Source organism: Gavia stellata, chromosome 4 (assembly GCF_030936135.1).
Source record: "Gavia stellata isolate bGavSte3 chromosome 4, bGavSte3.hap2, whole genome shotgun sequence".
NCBI lineage: Eukaryota > Metazoa > Chordata > Aves > Gaviiformes > Gaviidae > Gavia > Gavia stellata.
The window spans coordinates 24,993,175-25,013,911 of record NC_082597.1 but is presented as its reverse complement, the minus strand read 5'-3'; the positions used below and the strand labels follow the sequence as shown (position 1 = coordinate 25,013,911).

General features: G+C 41.1%; 1 protein-coding gene across 1 annotated transcript in view; it reads left to right on the top strand.

The window, feature by feature from the left end:
• LOC104250298 (ADP-ribosylation factor-like protein 8B) overlaps positions 1–16,590 on the top strand; it is a 29,488-nt gene extending 12,898 nt beyond the window's left edge. Inside the window, exons 3-7 of the mRNA XM_059817074.1 lie at positions 6,397–6,470; positions 6,828–6,921; positions 9,083–9,150; positions 12,598–12,668; positions 16,541–16,590. Of these exons, the coding sequence (XP_059673057.1) occupies positions 6,397–6,470; positions 6,828–6,921; positions 9,083–9,150; positions 12,598–12,668; positions 16,541–16,590 (357 nt within the window). The remainder of the gene's footprint in view (positions 1–6,396; positions 6,471–6,827; positions 6,922–9,082; positions 9,151–12,597; positions 12,669–16,540) is intronic.
• Positions 16,591–20,737: the final 4,147 nt, after the last annotated feature.

The window sequence follows — 20,737 nt, the reverse complement described above, 5'->3', positions numbered from 1 at the left end:
AAGGAGAAGTATGAAAGCACTCTCCTATCTCGTAGTTTGGAAAGAGAAGCCTTGGAGACTGTTATCTGTGCTGTGAGTTGTGTGCTGCAGAGCGTGAGACAGGATGATGCATTACATAGGAACCTCTACAGTGGTTGGGACAAACACATGGGGCCAGAAGCCAGTGTCCTGAGTCAGAACAGGCAGTGTTGAATGTCTCACCAGTGATTCAGAGTAACTGTTAGGACTCCTAAAAATGAGGACCAAGAGCTGATCTCAAGGAAACATCTAAATCAAACTTGTGCTCTGAGGTGAATCAGATATATACCCAAATATCTTAGGTAATTGTTTCTTAAAATTTGTTCTTCCATGAAGAAGGTTCGACAATATCCCTTGTTTTGTACAATGTTCTTTCACTCTAAGTGTTAGAAAGCTTTTTTCCTAATATCTGATGTGAGTTACCATCATCACAAATTGAGCTGCTTTTTTCTTCTATATCTGGCAGCCATTTCCTGGGAAAAATTATGGTTTTGTTCCCCCCTCCTCTCTTTATAGGTCATATTTTCAAAATCTCTTCTCACCCTTTCTTTTCTCATCTGGACTTTTTCAAATTTGTCTGTGTCTGTTCTGTAGGTTGATGCTCAAAACCAGAGCCTCCCTGTATACCAAGGATGGGGCAGTACATAAGCGTACATAAGAGGCTTCTGCTAGTACATGCTGATTTAAGATCTGCAACACTGTTGAAACACATATTTAGTTTGTGACCTGCTCAACCTTTTTGTCTTCCACCTCTGCCTGGTTATTATCCATTTTGTGCATTTGATTCTCTCTGTCCAAATGTAGCATTTTGAACTTGTGTGTGTTAAATTTCAGCTGCCTTATTTCAGACCATCCCTCTAGTTTGTCTGGATACTTTAGGATTCTGATCTTTTCTTTTTATCCACTCCCAGCTTGAAGTTATGTGTAGTTTATATAAACATATGTTCTATGTCAACATCCTGTTGGGACACCTGGGAACCATAAATGCTGCCCCTGGTTAGCTCTGTCCTCAGCAGCTTTGCCTCATTGATAAATGCTGCGAATCTGTCAGGATTGCTCAGACTTGAGAGGTAGAGGGCAAGGGGGACACAGGACAAGAGTGACAGGGAGCTGCTCTGGGATTAAATCTGTCATGGGAGAATGTTCTTTTCCTGTCTAATCTACCAATATTAGATTATCTTTTTCCCAGCATACACACTGTTGCAGATCTTCCTGGCTTTTCTCTGCTATTGAGCAAATACTCATTTTTGCTTTCATGGTTATATGTTCTTCAAGGACAAGTGGAATTAATCACTACAGTAGTTATTGATCGGCTGTTTTGAGCTAGCAGTGTACTTGCCTCTGGTCTCCTTGCCCTCAGTCTTCCAAGTTCAAGTTCTGCCTACAATTTATAACCTCTGTATGCCTACTTTCACCAGAATCTCTTGGATTTTTATGTCTAGAGACTGATTCATGATCATGTGAAAAGAGGGTACAAAGGATTGCATATGGTCACACGGAATCAGGGCTTTCTACTTTGGGGAGGACACAATATTGAGGCTAGGATGGATTGGCTCCTTCTATTATAGAGGTGTGTTATGTCTTGATTGAGGGGATTACGGTCTTATCTCTAAAGCTGGGTTCCTTGGTGCTCTCCTGCCTTAGAACACAACGTGGAGGTAAGCAGCAGAAGGTTCAGAAAACGGTTTCTGAGAACAGACTTTGCTTTTGTGTCCTGTTTAAAATCCACCTGTTGATCCTTCCAACATTGTACCTTGTGTTTCTGATAAAACTGAAAACATACTCTGATCATTGAGAAATACCCCCTCCCATTAAAATGCCTTTGCGCTTGTTTTCAGGAGTTAAAGATAGTCAGCCATTTTGTGTTGCAAGTCTTAAGTCCATTTCCAGTTCTTCAGTGAAAGTGCTATGATTAAATTAAGTAATTATAAACTGTGAAGTTTTTTCTGTCTGATGTGACTAAAACAAAATACCTAGTTGCAAAAAATGTTTAAAAGTTGGACTTTATCACCAGTGAGGAGTGACAACAGGGTTCTTTAAAGGACCAAGGCTGATTTCAAAGAACATAGCGTTCTGGGAAATACTGCCTGCAGAAAATGTAGCCACATAGCATGTTTTTTTCAGCTTTAAGAGCAGCTGTAAAGGCATTTCCAAAATACAGGATAATAGATAGGTAGTAAGTATTTTAAGGTAGTAAGGTATTCTAACTTCCATAATAGGTTACATGGCTGGTACTAAAAGTAAGGCTCTATAGTTTTGTATCCACATGGCAATTCATTAAAAATTTTAGGGTTCTTTGATTTAGCTCTTTTTATTCTTCCCGTTTATTAGATAATTATTAGATGGGGAAGCTGAACATTACTGGTTGAAGGTTCCAGTCTAGAATAGGTGACTATTTAGGATTTGTCTCTCCTGAGCTTAGTCAGGTGAAAAGGAGGAAGCCAGACTGAGCCAGTTGTCTAAACTCGGTGGAGATCAGTGGGTGCTTTGCAAAAATAGTTCACCTGGTAGGCAAGGTGGGTAAGACAGATGCAATCGTTTCCTGCTGTGGATGCCTTCTGAGCTCTTCAGTAGCCACAGAGAAATTTTAGTCACTTGGATTAGATGCCTACACTTTAGGTGGCTGAAGTTGAGGGATATGAAACCCATGCTTTCCAGTTACTCCCAGTCATTACACATTGAGTTGACTATGAATGTTATGATTGCTTGCTATGTATGCATGAGCTCACATCTCGGTATATGTGGACTTGTCTGTGTACAGTGTGGTGTTGGATGTTGCTGGTGCTACCTTATTCTACCCAAATACTCTTACGTGTTTAGAATTTCCTCACCTGTTTATTCATGTTAGGTTTTTTCCTCACCTGTTTGTTCGTGTTGGGTTTTATGACTGAAATTTTCTGAATACTTCAGAGCAGAAAGATACATTTCTGAGTTCAAGTGTTTGTAGTGTTGGATTCAGCTTGCAAATTAAGATGCCTTAATGTAAACAGCTATATGTCTGCAATGAGGGTTAAGCTCTTTTAATAATAGTCAGGGGAGCTCTAGTCAGTACTGTCAAGCCTACAGCGTAATTTTGTCATCCTAAAGAAGATGTTACATATGGTCAGCTGAATAGCTGTCTAGGCTTCACTGACTACTGAGAGATCATAGGTGCTGAACCTGTGCATTGACATTGAGATACAAATGTGTCATTGTACACATCTCTGTCCACAAGAAATATCCTACCCAGTATGTCTGAAAAAAAGCCATGTAAAACTGACATCTAGAAAATACTTCTCCTGCAACTTTCTCATTAACCGTCAAACCTTCCCACAGTATAAGCTAATTAAAAGAAATACAACTAGAGTGTTAATGAGCCTTCCTGTAACTGAAAAGTTTTGAAAACCTTTGAACCTATTCTCCAGCTGCATTTTTGCTCAGCTGTCACGATACACCTCTGTGCAAAAGAAAAGGATTTGCTCCTTAAACATAGCTGGTAGCTGTGATCTTAAGAAGGAGTCTTAGAGCTACATGAATAAATTGAACAAGAGACGTATCCAGAGAGATTCCTGTTTTAGAAGAATTTGATTTAACAGGTAAGTATAAGCACTATGTTAAATGATGATTCCAAAGTATGATGATTAATCAAGTTTACATATTAAAACATTGCATTATTTTATGAGAGCGTAGACCTGCAAGCACAATAAGAATTACTACTCTATAGGAGTAGACAGGAACAAATAAAATAGTCATTTATAAAATGCAGTAGAAATAAGATGTATGCCTTTGAGATTGAGCCTAAATAACAACTCCTTGAGATTTTAAATCTGTGAGGCAATGGTACTGGGTATCAAAGAAACTTTCTCTCTTTTTGGTTTCATGATTCTGTAGGCATTTTCTGATTCTTAAAATCAGCTGGTCTTTTAGGGATAAAATTACTTCTTAAATATTATGAAAATTTTATTCCTGAGGGACCAACAAAAGCCATGGGAGCAATTTGAAGTCCAGTCTCTTTTAAAAACACCCGGACAAAATAAACTTCTCTTAATAGCTAGCTGTATATTCTGCTGTTAAGGTGTAGTCTCCTGCCTCTCCCAGTTCACACCCAGAATATACTTTTTACCTGTGTATTAAATACTGGGATACAAAAATAGGTGATGTACAAAATATGCAAGGCTTATGCAAGAAAACTTCTTTAATGCTAAGACCTCTCTCCCCTTTCCTTCCTGGATGGCTCTTGTATTCGCACAGTTCTGTCTGTTCAGTCATGTACAGTGGAAATGGTTTGGGGCAGAGATTTGTCTTTTGAATAAAGTAGTTAACTCTGTCATTGGCTATTCAATTATAATAAAGAGTATTAGAAAGTTACTACTAGCACCATTTTAATTTCACAGGCAAAGAACTGAGGTTTTTTTATTTATTTGATGCATTTATTTTCTTTCCCTATTTCAGATAATTATAACTGAATATATTGATGTAAACTGGGTTCCCAAGCACTATTAAAAACACCTAGTCTATCCTGTGTCCTTCATGTTGTACTTTAATGAATAGCTGTAAGCCTTATTAGGGAAACTGACTGGAAATTACTTATCTTTCCATTGTTTCAAGGTGACTTTTTCTCCTACTGAAAATAATACTTGTTCTGCAGTGCAATTTAATATAGTGTAGATACAGTATAACATCAAACAAGGACGAAAACAGTATTTCTTTATCTTGTATTATTTATTTTGTGGTTAGTCCAGGCTACATCATCTTGTAGATTTCTGTGGCTACCAGGAATAATTGCTGTCAGTCTCCAAAAATCTAATCTTACTACTGGCCTTCCCTGTTCTCTTTCCCCTTCTTTTTTCTCTGATCCACCAAGAAAATAATTTAGTTTCTTTTTCCAGACACACAGATGTGCGCCAGATGGTTACTGATAGTTTCAAGGTCCTGATGAGTTATCGGAATAATTAGTCTTGGTGTGAGGTTTGTCATCTAACTATAATACTGAACTGTGTACTCATCTCTTTCAAGCTTTTAAAATAAAAGGTTTATTTTATTAAGACTTTTGAAACAGCTCTTCAGATGTCAGTGCAGATAATAATTAATACCCAGTTCATGGTCAGAAGTTCACTCAACTCAGTTTCATATGTAAAATTCTTGATCTTATAAAGGGGATCAAAGGCAATGCACATTTAGGCGATACACTAATTTTATGCCTGAAGGAACGGTAAGGTATCAATCAGGGAATTATTTTAATGGTGAATTGGAAATACTTCTTTCTGTCTATGTTACTTCCAAATTCAGATTGTGCTGTAATAGATGTGCCTCCTAGATCTGGTATATGGTACATATTGTTTTGATAGCTAAATCTGATTAAAATAAGAAATAATTACTTCTCTTTGTCCTTGACATAGGAACAAATCCATTCCTTTTATTTTTCAGTGTTCATCACTTTTTTAATAGGTGTGTAACTTGTAAGACAACTGTCTTTGAATGTAGCTGCAACAGCTACATCACTATGCAGCCCATGCCTGCGATCTTTCCTTGGTATTTTGATCTTGGAAACAGTTTTGACACAAGATTATTGTAATCCACCAAAAATACCGAATTTTTGCAAGCAAAGCAGAAGAAGTAACTCCTGTACAGAAAAACAATGTGCTAGCCTTTTAATGATAAGGAATTCAGTGGGATTGCCAGACACTAATAGCATGCATAAGTATTTGCAGGATTGGAGCTTTATAAAATCCCAAGCAGAATTTGAGCTTCCTTTCCTTAAGATTCACTGATTAATCACTTCAGGCCTACCCTACACTACTGTTTCCTTTCTGGTTCTGATCAGTTAATCCATGTGCCTTTTAAAGCCCATTTGATGAACAAATGGGAGAGCTGTGGAGGTATTGGAGCTCCTTAGAGTATATCATCTTTATGTGGACTCAATCTGCTCTCCGACCAACTCTTTATTTACTTAATATTCGTCTTTATCCTGCTGAAAGCCTGATGCATTCTTAACTCAGGTCTCCCTAGCCCCATAAAAAAAATGCAACTTCATAACTGTTTTCATACAATGATGCTATTCTTTCTGGGTTTTAGTCTGTGTATTTGCAAGAATTCACTTTGGTATCTGAGTAAGATTTTTCTTGCAGTGAGTGGGACAGGGTAGAGTTCTCCAAATGGACATTTGAAGCTGCTAAGGTCACAGGACTAACTTGCCCTGTGAATGTGCCTGTCCCCCTCCATTGACTGGAAGGGGCTGAGAAGACCAGTCCCTTGAGGAAGGTCACTTAAAAAGCTGCCTACACTTAGGCATTGGTCAATACAACCTGCATGCTGCATTTAAGAGTTCTTTTGTTCTGTTCTGTTAGTACTGTGTAGTTCCAAAATGTTTTGGGGTTGGGGTGTTCTTACCTTTTCCAGGTATGGGACATTGGAGGGCAGCCAAGGTTTCGAAGCATGTGGGAGCGTTATTGCAGAGGAGTCAATGCAGTTGTGTAAGTTTTCTTGTGTATGCCCATATAAAATGTATTTTAAAATATGTATTAGTAATATAGATATGCTTTTCTTCCTGTCCACCTCCATCACATAAGAAGACCCAACACGATAACAGTAGTGTGTTTTACGCATCCAGCAACCCAGATAGATAAGTAATTGCATGCTCCAGGTCATTTTTTCCCCACAGCCCATATTTAATTCTGTATCTTCCTATATTAATAAATGCAGGGCTTATACAACTCAGGACTGTTCTAATGCTGTTGTCAAAGTGAACACGTTTGTCACATTTCAGATGTTTTAATGCAACTACCTGCAAGTAATGGACAATACTAGAAATAACTATATTCCCATTGCAGTTACATGGTGGATGCAGCAGACTTAGAAAAAGTAGAAGCTTCAAAGAATGAACTGCACAGTTTGATAGATAAGCCACAGTTGCATGGAATTCCAGTAAGTATTTTGATTATTATTCTTACCTGAATGTAGATAGTTTAGTTTAGATCCTTATCAATTGGTTCCTCTGGACTCATGAAAACACTAGCTTACATATGATGCAGCCTTGATACATTGAGCGCTCTTACAAAAAATATTTTGACATTTTTTCAGAGGACTCAGCATCTTATCGGTGCTACAGTGTTTGTACATTTTCTCATCTAAAGGTCAGAATATATTTGGAAAAAATTCATTTTCACATGTGGCATTATCAGACAGTAATTACTTCCAGTCAGTCTCTTTGTTGGCTGGCTTTGAACCAGTGATCCAGATATGTTTCTGGCAGTATCATCAGGCATGTGAGATTTGTCTTTCTGAAGGTTGGCAGACACTAACATCAAATAGTGTCCTCTGCTTCCAGAGATTGTGGAGTAGCTTGACTTTTAATGTGTCCTGACTTTTTCTTTTTCTTGACTTTTTAGTTTTTCAAACTAAACTGTGTGGAAAAAATGCAAATATGCATCTGTTCTCCAGTAGGAAGTGTCAAAGAACAGTTTATTCTGCTAAAATTCTAGTGAGGAATTATGGAGGTGGAGACTAATGTTGTTTAATTAAATGTAATCTGCCAATTTAGACGTAGTAGGAATCCATCAGGTTAGCATTGATCTTTGATGCTGATGTCACCAAGCAAGAATTCATACCTTTGTTCATAAGAAAGAAAACAAGGGTACATACAAATCAGGAAGAAGTTACTCACAACTTGATGGCTCTTGCTTGGCCCCTTTTTTGTAAGCAAATATTTGGACACTTGGCCAGTGCAAGTGAGCAAAGTCATTTGAGGATGAGTAGACAGACAGCCAACATGAAATCATTGTGAGAATAAAAGTTCTCACACATCCATTCTTGAAGGAGAATTTTTCAAGTGACTCTCCATCTTTTTTATAAGATTTGCTATTCTTGTTCTGTTTTTGTATGTTAAGTACATATTGACCAAATCCTACAGAAATCTATAGTCATGCTGTTCATGGCGAGTGACATTGTCTGTTCTTTGTACTGTCTTCACATCCTGTTTTATTTCTCACTTTTCCTTCCTGAAATGATAGGTCTCTCATATCTTCAGAAGTATTTAATTAACTTCCTTTCCTTTTATATGTTATAATATCACATTCCAATTGCCCAGCCTGACCAGCACGGTAATTTCCAAGGTGCAGTAATGTATTTCATAGGTAGTAACTAGTATTGAACTTCCTTCAATTTATTGTACTGAGGCTTTGGCATTATCGATTTTAAGGTAGCTTTATTAATCTGAGACTGCAAGTAATGAGTTTTGGTGTGCTCCAGATTCATGGGAAATAGTGGGACAGTCTTGACTCAGTATTGTAACACATCTGGAAAACAATAATGCAATCATAATTAGAAAAATCTTCCATTGCTTACTTTATCTTGGAATGTGCTCAACCCATTTATCTGAACTTGATTTATACTTGAAGCCTTATACTCGAAGCCTATACTTGAAGTATTGCGTAGGAACTCCTAAGTTTCAGCATCTATTCAGTAAATTTTCTGCATTTCTCAGACTTAATTCCTAATGGCTGCCTTTTTGATTTCTGCCATGGATGCTCAAAGTGGAGGGAGAGGAATCAGTCATTTGGCTGGTGCTTGGGTGATATAGGTTTGGATGTCTGGCTGTTCAGTATGTCAACGTTAAGAAGCAGGGGAGCAAAACTGTAGGGAGAATGATGTCTGGGTCTTGAGGACTCAGCCTCTACTGCTGGGGCCCTACTTTTCATTAACATTTGTCTGGTGCTGTGAATTGAATGTCCATTGGTGGCTTGAGTGCACCTGGTACATGCTCTCCTCCAGGTTTAGTTGCATGCAATTTGACACCATCCCATAATGCCATCCAGAATGGAGAGATTCACATCCAGAGGAGACTTCTGATACTGATACACCCAGAAATAATTGGATCCAGTTTTCAGAGGGTGTGCATACAGCATCTGACCCTGACTAGGAGCAGGATTTCCATGATGCTCCCAGTCATTGGTCATTTTGAATCTGTCCTCTATTGCATTCTAAATACTTAGCTGCAAGATCCAAAATAATGCCAACAAATGGTTAAAGACAAAAATAAACTTTTATTGCTCATGGATTTAACATGAATATGAATGATTTCTTTCAGGTGTTAGTCCTTGGAAATAAAAGAGATCTCCCAGGTGCACTGGATGAAAAGCAGTTAATTGAGAAACTGTAAGTAGCTGGCCTGTGTAAAAAGCTGAGATACTGTGAAATTTCATATGTAAGAGAAAATCGTTGGTAATCTGGCAATAACCAGCTATAACAGATTCCATTTTACATTCTCAGATACTCCACTGCGGGCTTGGCTGGCAGTTGAAATAGCAATCTAGGCTGATAACTGACTGCAGTAGATTTGAATGTCTCTTTTATTATTTTGGTTGTATAAAGTTGTTTCAGATAATCCTGTTTTCCCATCACTGAAGATACAACTGCTACAGATAGTAATAGGCTCACTTACACTTTTCAGAGTACATTGCAGTGGCAGTTTAATGCTCGAATGCCATTAGAAAAGAATCATTTCAAATTACTGTCTGTAAATTTAAGCAATTCACATATTTTTGGCATGTATCCAAAGCATATACTTACGGATTACTGAAACTAACTTAAGTTGATGCATTGTAAGGGTAATTGTAAAGGAAATACACAATTTTGTAAAAATGGCGAGTACAGCACTAATTTTGTAGAATAGAATTCTATGTCTCAAATCATATAATTTTAATCAGTAGGTCGTGAAGTGAAGTTTCAGTATAGAAGGATGGTCCAAAGGCTAAGCAACTAAACTGGGACTTAAGAAACACAGAATGGCTGAGGTTGGAAGGAACCTTTGGACGTCATCTTATCCATCCACCTGCTCAAGCAGAGCCACCTAGAGCTGATTGCCCTGGACCGTGTCCAGACGGCTTTTGAATATCTCCAAGGATGGAGGCTCTGCAACCTCTCTGGGCAACCTGTGCTAGTGCTCAGTCACCCTCAGAGGTAAAAAGTGTTTCTTCATGTTCAGAGGGGGCCTCCTGTATTTCAGTTTGTGCCCCATGCCTCTTGTCCTGTCACTGGGCTCTATCTTCTTTACAGCCTTCCTTCAGATATTTGTACACATTAATAAGATTCCCCCTGAGCCTTTTCTTCTCTAGGCTAAACAATCCCAGCTTTCTCAGCCTTTCCTAATATGAGAGATGCTCCAGTCCCTTAATGATTTTAGTGGCACTTCACTGAACTCTCACCAGTAGCTTCACATCCCTCTTGTTCTGGGGAGCCCAGAATTGGACCCAGCACTCCAGGTATGACCTTACCAGTGCTGAGTAGAGGGGAAGGAGCACCTCCCCCGACGTGCTGGCAATACTGTGTCTAATGCAGCCCAGGATACCATTATCCTTTTTTTTCACATTGCTGGACCATGTTCAACTTGGTGTCCACCAGGACCCCCAGGTTCTTTTCTGCAAAGTTGCTTTCCCAGAGAGTCAGCCCCTGGCATGTACTGGTGCCTGGGGTTGTTCCTCCCCAAGGGCAGGACTTTGCACTTCCCCTTGTTGAACTGCATGAGGTTCCTGTCAGCCCATTTCTTCAGCCTGTGGAGGTCCCTCTGGATGGCAGCACAACCCTCTGGTCTATCAGCCACTCATCCCAGTTTTGTGTCATCAGCAAACATACTGACGGTATACTCTGCCCCATCATCCAGATCATTGATGAAGGTGTTGAACAGGGCTGGACCCAGTATTGATCCCTGGGGTACACTGCTAGTTACTGGCCTCCAACTAGCCTTTGCGCCGCTAATCGCCACCCTCGGGGCCCAATTGTTCAACCAGGTTTCAGTCCACCTCACCATCTGCTCATCCAGCGCATACTTCCTCAGCTTGTCTATGAGGATATTATGGGAGACAGTGTCAAAAGCCTTACTGAAGTCAAGGTACACAATATCCACTGCTCTCTCTCCTCATCTACCAAGCTGTAGATTTCATTGTAGAAGGTTATCGAGTTGATCAAGCATGATATCCCCTTTGTGAATCCATGCTAACTACTCCTGATCACCTTCTTGTCTGTCACATGCCTGGAAATGGTTTCCAGGATTAGTTGCTCCATCACCTTCCCAGGGATCAAGGTGAGACTGACTGTCATATAGTTCCCTGGGTCCTCCTTTCTGCTCTTTCTGAAAATAAGAGTGACATTTGCTTTCCTCCACTCTTCAGGCACCTCTCCCAGTCGCCGTGATCGTTCAAAGGTTATCAAGAGTGGCCTCACAATGACATCAGCCAGCTCCCTCATCACTCGTACGTGCATCCCACCAGAGCCCATGGGCTTTTCTATGTCCAGTTTGCTTATGTATTCCCTGACTTGATCCTTTTCCATCAGGGGTACAACTTCCTTGCTTCAGACTTTCCCCCTGGTCTCTGGGGCCTGGCATTCCTGGGCTAATCTTACTAGCAAAGGCGGCATTCATTACTTCTGCCTTTTCCATGTCCTGTGTAACCAGGTCCCCTGTCTCATTGAGCAATGGGCCCGCATTTTCTCTTGTCTTCCGTTTGTCACTTACGTACTTATAGAAGCCCTTTTTGTTGCCTTTGACATCCCTTACGAGATCCAATTTCATTTGGGCTTTGGCTGTCCTAACTGTGTCTCTGCATGCTTGGACAATGTTTCTGTATTCCTCCCAGGTTACCTGTCCCTGATTCCACCTTCTGTATGCTTCCTTTTTGTGACTGGGTTTTGCCAGGAGCTCATTGTTCATCCATTTATGCCTCCTGGCTTTTTTTCCGGACTCATTAGGGTGGGCTGCTCTTAAGCTTGGAGATGGTCCTTGAATATTAACCAGCTTTCTTGGGCCCTTCTTCACTACAGGGCCTTATCCCATGGGACTCTTCCAAGCAGATCCCTGAAGAGGACAGGTCTGCTCTCCTGAAGTCCAGGGAGGTCACTATTTTATTTGTCTCTTTATTAGAGTCTCTTGTGTGATCTTAAGACTCTTTCCTTCTCGATGCCTCCACTCCTCATCTGCTCCAGGAATGTAATCTGTTTCCTGCATGTGTGTGTCACTTGTGTGAGGATAAAGAAATGAAAAAATAACAAAGTGCTCAGAAACTGAGGGGCACAGGGAAATTCCCAGAAGGAAACAGAAGTTAATTAAGAATCAGTTTCTTCCTAAATGTAGAGGCATCCTTTCAGTAGGAATCAGATCTGATATATTTAAGTATGATATAATAAACATCCTGAAGTTTAATGGTGTGATCATTTGAGTCCTGTTATTTGATTATAAGAGTTATCGGAGATAAAAAATCTGAATTCTAAGTGAAAAGAGTAAAAGGTGAATGCTAAGATATGAATGTTACATGGTTGCCACTACAAAATGTTATTTTCAGCTGATGGATTTCTGTGTTTTTATTATTCACTATTACACTGACTTAATGAGAAATTTGAATTTTTGTGAAATGACTTTATAACCTTTTAATCTTTATAGTTTAAGAAATGTGGGTTGTTTTGTGTGCAGTGGCGTATTTTAAAAATTTAATATCTGAGGATAGAATTGGACCCACTGAGTAAAAAGCAGAAAACAGGTAATTTAATGGAAACTTCTGTTGTCAGTTTTTGTGGAGTTATAACACTACTTAATTATTTTTGTTCCTGTAGAAACCTTTCAGCTATTCAAGACAGAGAAATCTGTTGCTATTCTATTTCCTGTAAAGAGAAGGATAACATTGGTAAGCTGCTTTTTCTTACAGTGCCATCAGTGTATACTTTGTTCTTTGGATCAGATGTTTAAAATGTTAATGAGACTTGAATATCTAATTCCCATATATAACTGCAAATCTCAATTTATTTTGAAAGATTTTGTTGCAAATACTGCATGCAATTTTATTTGTTTTAACATAGAATGATGTGTAATTTAAAAGTTACTTGTAGAATTGTTTAGTTCCTTGGGAAGTTAAGAAATCAGTTTGACAGGGGCCTTGGAAAAGCATATTTTAAAACCCAAAGTAATTGAATCCTTCACAAAAACTGTGTCCCTTTTGAAAAAATAGTAACTGGATATGAAGGCCTTCCAATTATTAGGTGATACTTAAAAAATTTGTAAGTGTTTCGCTCCATACACGATTTTACTTTGTAAGTAGGCCTGTCGTGGTTTAGTCCCAACCGGCTACTAATCACCACACAGGCGCTCACTCCCCTTCCTCAGCTGGACAGGAGAGAGAAAATGTGACGAAAGGCTGATAGGTCGAGACAAGGACATAGGGACATCACTCACCAATGGGCAAAGCAGACTTAACTTGGGGAAATCAGTTTAATTTATCACCAATCAAAATCAGAGTAGGATAATGAGAAATAAACCCAAATCTTAAAACACCTTCCCCCCACCCCCTCCCTTCTTCCCGGGCTCAACTTCACTCCTGATTTTCTCTACCTCTTCCCCTCGAGCAGCACAGGGGGATGGGGAATGGGGGATGTGGTCAGTTCATCACACGTCATTTCTGCCGCTCCTTCCTCTTCACACTCTTCCCCTGCTCCAGCGTGGGGTCCCTCCCAGGGGCTGCAGTTCTCCACAAACTTCTCCAACGTGGGTCCTTCCCACAGGCTGCAGTTCTTCATGAACTGCTCCAGCATGGGTCCGTTCCACGGGGTGCAGTCCTTCAGGAACAGACTGCTCCAGCGTGGGTCCCCCACGGGGTCACAAGTCCTGCCAGCAAACCTGCTGCAGCGTGGGCTCCTCTCTCCATGGGTCAACAGGTCCTTCCAGGAGCCTGCTCCAGCGTGGGCTTCCCACAGGATCACAGCCTCCTTTGGGCATCCACCTGCTCCAGCGTGGGGTCCTCCATGGGCTGCAGGTGGATATCTGCTCCACCGTGGACCTCCATGGGCTGCAGGGGAATATCTGCTCCGGCGCCTGGAGCACCTCCTCCTTCTTCTTCACTGACCTTGGTGTCTGCAGAGTTGTTTCTCTCACATATTCCCACTCCTCTCTTCTCCGGCTGCCGTTTCCCAGTTTTTCCCCCCTTAAATATGTTATCACAGAGGCGCTACCACTGTTGCTGATGGGCTCGGCCTTAGCCAGCGGCAGGTCTGTCTTGGAGCCGGCTGGCATTGGCTCTATCAGACATAGGGGAAGTTTCTAGGAGCTTCTCACAGAAGCCACCCCTGTAGCCCCCCCTGCTACCAAAACCTTGCCACGCAAACCCAATACAAGGCCTTACGTGCACGTGGCTGTATGGCCGTGTTCCTCACACTGAGGGACTAGTGCTTTTGTCCTACTGGAGATGCAAAGAGTGTATCCTGAAGTCAGTGAGGATCTGTAAAAGTCCCATGAAGTCTTCCATCTGCCTTTGCTATTTGCCCTTTCCTCTCTCTCTCCTCGCTTTCCTATGCTTTCCTGTATCTTTCCTCTGTCATGTTCTCGCCTTCCATTCACTCCACAGGGCTGGAGAAAGGGGTGAAGCACAGGCTGACCCAGCAGCAGCAGTTTCCTGGGGGCACACTGCCTCTGTGCCACCCTTCTTCCTTGCACACTGCTAAGACAAGTGGTGCTGTATGGGAGAGATACAACCTGGGTAGATATTTATAGCTGCTTCTTGAGGAAACCAGACTCGTTAGAAGAGCTGGGCAGTTCTGCAGGGCTCAGCTGAATGAGAGACGGTGGGAGTGGGGATGGGAGGAAAGCTGGTTTCTCTCAGCAGCAGGGGAAATTTCCATCCTAGGCAGAGAGGACCAGGTAGTGGAGGTGGGGAGGAGACTGTGCCATGACACCTGGGCTTCAGAGTGCTAGGGGAGATTTTAGCTGTGTGGAGGGACGTGTTAGGCAGTGAGGGCTTCTCTTGGAAATGGTGTACACAATTTGGGTATGTTGGTTTGAAGGAGACCAGACCCAGGTTTGCTGCAGCTTCGGGTGCAACAGTTATCTCTGAGTGAGGGAAGAACACAGAACATACTGTTACACTGAAGAAGATAAGATTTTGGGATATAAGGACTGAGGAAGATAACATGGGATTGTCTGCATAGGTGAAGGTCAGTGAAGGTGACTGAGGTTTTAGAAATGCAGTGCTTGATCCTCATCAAATTGGCAAGGCTGCAGTGGAGGATCTCAAAAGTGGTATTGTGACTAGAAACTGGTAAAAACAGCTTAATCTCTGAAAAGATCCTGGAGAAAACAGGTTTTGATCCTGATTCATGTATATGGATGGCCTGGAGGAGAAAAGCATGCAAAAAAAGCATGCTAAAATTTGCAAATGGGAAAATAATGAAAGGAATGATCTCTAATGCAGAATCGTGTAGATCTCTTACTTGTGGAAGTGCTGGGACTAGTAATGAAAAAGACTCAAATCCTAAATGAGATTCAGTCAAGTATTTACCAGTGTAACATTGTGCCTAGAAAGGCTAAACTGGTTCCTGAATATTTGCCCAAAGAAATAACAAATGGGAGAAGAGTGTGTATATCACGTGTGTTTGGAACTGTGCAGGCATTACTGGAGCACTGTGTGCCATATTTTGAGGAAGACCTTGAGAAACTGAAAAGAGGTTGGGCAAGAGCCTGGGGAGATCAAAGGACCAGAAAATATCATTTATAATGAAAAACTATAATGAAAATATATTTAGCTTATTAAAGTGATGAAACTGCTAGGCTGTTAAGGAGAAGACTAGGAGCTGTCTTCTTCCTCTGCATTTTTGATTGATGTCAATGCAGTCGCATGAGATGATAGTCGTTTTTCAGTGCAAACTGCAGCCTAGCTAACTGCTCTCATTAGGAGGTATAGGTGTAAGGCTGCCAGTTTCTGTGTCCTGAGAGACTGTAGAAGATTAGTATATAGTTATTAGCTTTGGTTTAGATGCCATGGGATGCTTTTGTCCTTGGTCTCAGTGCCTAAGCTAGTCTGCTAGGATACTCATAGGGTGCTGTCTTGAACTTAGGACAGATGTGGCAACAAATTTAAATTTAAGGGCTAGAGCTGTTGATGCCCCCTGACATCCTTCATACCTCCCTGACAGATGTTACTGCCTTAAGGCAAAAACATCTAATCTGCTTGTGAATCAGTTTGTGAACTGCTGCAGTTTTCAGCCCAATGCATTAGATTGTATCAGGATGGGTACCAATTTCAGCTATCGAATTTTAGTCCAGCATTGCATGTCTTTCAGAGACCTTGGACTCCTGCAACCTACCTAAATGATTTCTTAATGCTTTGTCAGATGTTTGCCCTTCTCTTTCCTTCTGGTTGTGTATTTCTGCCTTTGTTCTCACACTGCATTTCATTCTAGACTGGATTTTACAGTTCATTTTATGGTCATCTTAAATCTTTGCTTTCCCAACAGTTCTTCATCTGTGGCTTAGAGAACTTGATGTCAGTCATCATATTTCAAGAATACAAAATGCACATAATTGAAAAACAAACAAAAAACAAAAGAAAAAAACCCTACCTGGAGTTTTAAGTGCTGAACATTTAATTAGATGTAAATGAGAGCCTGTGGTTTCTGGGTTTTGTTGGTTTGGGGTTTTTTTATTTGTATTAACCTGCTGGTGTTCTATTGTCCTTTTACACTCTGCAAACAGGCTGTTGAGTTTTTCATTTTGTTTTATCTGTCCTGGCAGACATAACATTACAATGGCTTATTCAGCACTCCAAATCAAGACACTGTTGAAGAAAACTTTTGCTGAAGATAACTCTTTCCCAATCACTTTGACTCCTATCAGCTATACACAACTGAAAAGATAAAGAATGCAACTGCGTACTACCAGGACTCACTTTGGTCATATTTGTTAACAGAAGTAAAACTGAGTTATAGCTTGTCTCTCTATTTTGGTTCTTTTTTAAAAAATCCACATACTTGTCTGCCTAGGTGAAATTCCTGAACACCTTAATACAAGACTGAAAGGAATCAATGATATTTTGGGCTGAAATGTTTTGAGTTTATGCATGTGAATTGTCAAATACTTAGTAATTTTTTTCTAATTTGAAACTGAATAAACTGCACAGTGGAAACAGATATGACTGGTTTTTTTGAACGTATCATATAATTATTCATACAGAATGATTTTCCTGCAAACACCTGTAATTAAGTATCAATAATCAAGTAAAAGCATTTTATTTGAACAAAATGCTGTTAATCAGAACACTTTCAAATACTCCGATTGGTGAGAAGTTATTTCCAAAGTTGTGTATCTGTAGTTATCTGTTTTTTCCAGTCATTAATGTAAATGATTCATATGAATATTCTTTGGGAATTGAAAAATAAAACAAATTCTAGACAATCCTATCGTCTATTGGGAGAGGAAGGAGTCTGGAATTGCAGCAGATATTTTTCTGTCTTAAACAGAGAATGAAATACAGAGAGAGCGCAGGTGAGATCATGTGCATCTTTTCTGACATTATTAACCCCCAAATTCATGGATTTCCTAAGCATTTTTATTGTAAATGAAATAATTTTCACAGTGCTTCTGGACTACTCTTTCCATTCCTGAACCTTGCAGAATTTTCGAGTATGCAGCCTAATATAGCTGGGGTCTGAAGCAGTATTAGTTCTTTTTAAACAGATTAAAGGAGCAATTAACTTTTTAAATTTTGATGATTTGCTAACATCTTACAGATACCTGCGGGACATGGTTTAGTGGGCATGGTGGTGTTGGGTTGATGGTTGGACTGGATGATCTTACAGGTCTTTTCCGACTTTAATGATTCTGTGATTCTGAGTGCTTCACATGGAACCACTCTGATGGGAATTCCTCTGTGAGTTTGGAAATTCTATTAAATATGGGAGGTTCATGTCAAGAAATAGGAGGTAGACTTAAAACTTACACAAGATAGATGCTCAGTGGCCAAGTGTTCAAGGACACTTGCAGATCTATGAGGGAGATGTTCTGCGATGCTGGTCTAAAGATGTAAATCAACTGATTGCTATAGTATTTAAAAGGTTATAACTCACTTATGCAGTTCTTGCACTTAAGTGCACGAACTATAAAAATAGCAACATTTTTCATTACGTCGGTTTGAGGATGCATTTAGGCTAGTGGCTCTGATAAATCTGCTTAAAACATATACTGCACAGACTTGATAAAAACTTTCTCGATTGTTACTACAAGCATGATAGTCAGGTTGTAGCACTTGTTCATAAATGTTTGCAGTATTAGCTGCAGAAGTCTGGCCGGAGGGGCTAATTTTTTTATGGTTACATGAAAATAATTTGACTATGTGTTCAGTGTTGAATGCTCAGTAAACAAGCAAATAGTGGATGTTCCTGAAATGGGATGTTGGAAATGACCTTCCAAAATCTGACATGTCATCCATCTAGTGATACTTTGTGTCCTGAAAAACCAGCATTCGATGGCTAAAGTGATGAATTTTGAACACTGTTGTTGCTTATGGACTTCTGAAGTAGTAGAGCCACTGCAAAATGCACTGGAATTGCAGTCATTATGCATATACAACACAAGAGAAGAGCCACTTACGTACCAGTGGTCTTGATATCCTTCCTGTAGTTGTGCTTTTTGACGGTAGTGCCTCATCCTTTCAACCTACTGCCATGGCACACAAGGTCATGCTTCTGGCATAGGAGTTCCATGTCAAACCTTACTGCATCACTCCTTAATGTGGACCTCTCTTGCCCCTTTGCTGCAGGAGGTTTGTGGGAGTGGACGCAACCTCTTTGCAGGTTGATTGGAACCAGCCAGTTTTCCAAGACAGCCCTGGTGAGAAAAGCGATGCTGACTCCTATCCTTCCCTTGCTTTGCTCAATGTAGTATTTCCTCGGGAGATGACCAAAGGAGTTAAGTTCCTATATGTGCTGTAGACATCACCAAGTACCAACGCAAGCTAGAGACAACCTGTGGAGGGAGGAGGTTAGGTTGCAGGTTGGCTGAATGAATCTCTGTGAATAAGAGATGAGAATAAGCAATTTTGTTATTAAAATTATTCCATTATACAGCATATGCTGATTTTTTTTCTCATTTCTCCTACTGTGTGACCTTGTATTTGAACCTAAGGCAAATCAGCACAGGCACTGGCCTCACTATTCCCATTTGAAACAGCCTGTCTGTTTTTCAACAGCTTGCCTTCAAGTAATTTTTCAAAACAGGCTTAGCTGAAGATGAGTGTTTACTGTCACACTCAGTAGCTTTGTGGGAAAGATGAATTGTAGCTGACTGACAACTCTGACATCCTATTTCTGAGACTGTATGGCTGTTAAGTGTTACAGAGGTCTAGACCACTGGAGACAGTATTGCAGCAAAGTTGTTTGGAGAGGTCACAAACTTCCTTTGCAAAGGAGCCTCTGTGCAGGAAATGTCCCCTTGCTCAGACAGCAATATATAATGCAGTGCCTTGCATGGGTCCACATTAGGTGTATTTGGTCTAGAGCCAGAGGTCATCAGCATGGAGTGATGCAGGACAGGATATTGAAAGCAAAGAAGTGTGAGAGGAGGTGTCCTTATATCCTCCTTGCTTATAGGGAAGGATGGTTTTAAGACCTGTGGGGCAATGAATGATAACAACATCATGTGTTATCAAATGTGATATAGTGAAATTTTATCCCTGGCAAGAGATGGTGTTGCATTAGGGTCCGAATCAAATGATTCTTGTCTTTATGCAGTCAGGCTAGAGGCATAGATTGACCATCACTGGTAAACAAAAAGAAAACAGTATTCCAGGTTCTCGGAAGCTATGGTCATCTAAAAGCCACCAGGGCATGGGACAGGGTGGAACAACTGTCTTCCTCCACTGCAGAAGACACTGAAATGGGACATCTGTGAGGAGTTACACACTGCGGCCTCAGCACAGACATAAGGTCTCCATGAGCGGTGGAGTCTCTCATGGACTCCATGGCAGACTGGATGCTGTCCTGTTTTCAGCTTTCAACAGAAGCCTTTCCAGATTGCTTGTGACCTACTGGCAATGGTGTTACCCTCAAAAATACTGAGCTCTGCCTTTCTCCGATGGCCCCCTGCCAAGATAGCCATTTTCTCTTGCACCTCAGGCAAGTGACCTCACGCTTGTCTGGCATGTCATCAACTTTGGCCTGAAGGAGAACAGTGGGAGCAGGGTAGGAAGAGCAGTCTGAGAGCTGGGGCAAAACCAAGCAGCAGGCAATGGCAGCGCCTGTGTGCTGCATACGGTGTCCAAACTCCCCACTTTTCTTAGCCTTTTGTCTACCTGTGTGATTGTGTCTTATATGCCGACTGGCTCTGGCAAATGGTGCCTCTCTTGCCTTTGCAGGTGTGGCTGCTGAGCAGGTCTGTGCTTGTTGGTGGGGAAGGGAAGAAAGCTGATGCCACCACAGCCATATGGCAGCTGAGAGGATTGGGGCCAGCTGGCCCTTCAAGGCTCAACTCTTGCAGAGCCTTGTAAGCTTGCTGGCTTGAAAAGGCAAAAGGACAGGAGATGTGCAGCTCACAGCAGCCATCTGTGGGTCTCCTCTCTTCACTTGGGAGGGAGGCAGAGAGCAGCATGAGGAAGGGTATTGCCCTATTGTATAATCCCCCCCAGGGTGAGTCAGATGCCAGGCTCTTCGCGGCATGGTTTGGTAATGCTCCTCGCAGTCACCTGTTGCTGGCATGGGAGCACACTCGGGCTGTTGAAGGAAGGGACTGGGATCACTGGTTGTGTCCGAGAGTCTGAAGAAGCACAGCTTTTAAGAGAATGGACAGGCAGTCCTATGACATCCAGTGGTACAGGCTCTGCCCTGCTGCTGTTGGGTGTGGACTGGTGGCCCTGGCTCCTCTGGAGGGGGCTGTGTCAGCATAAGCATTTGTATTTGCAGATTTTCCCAATGGTTCTCCAACGTCACGATAGTGTGA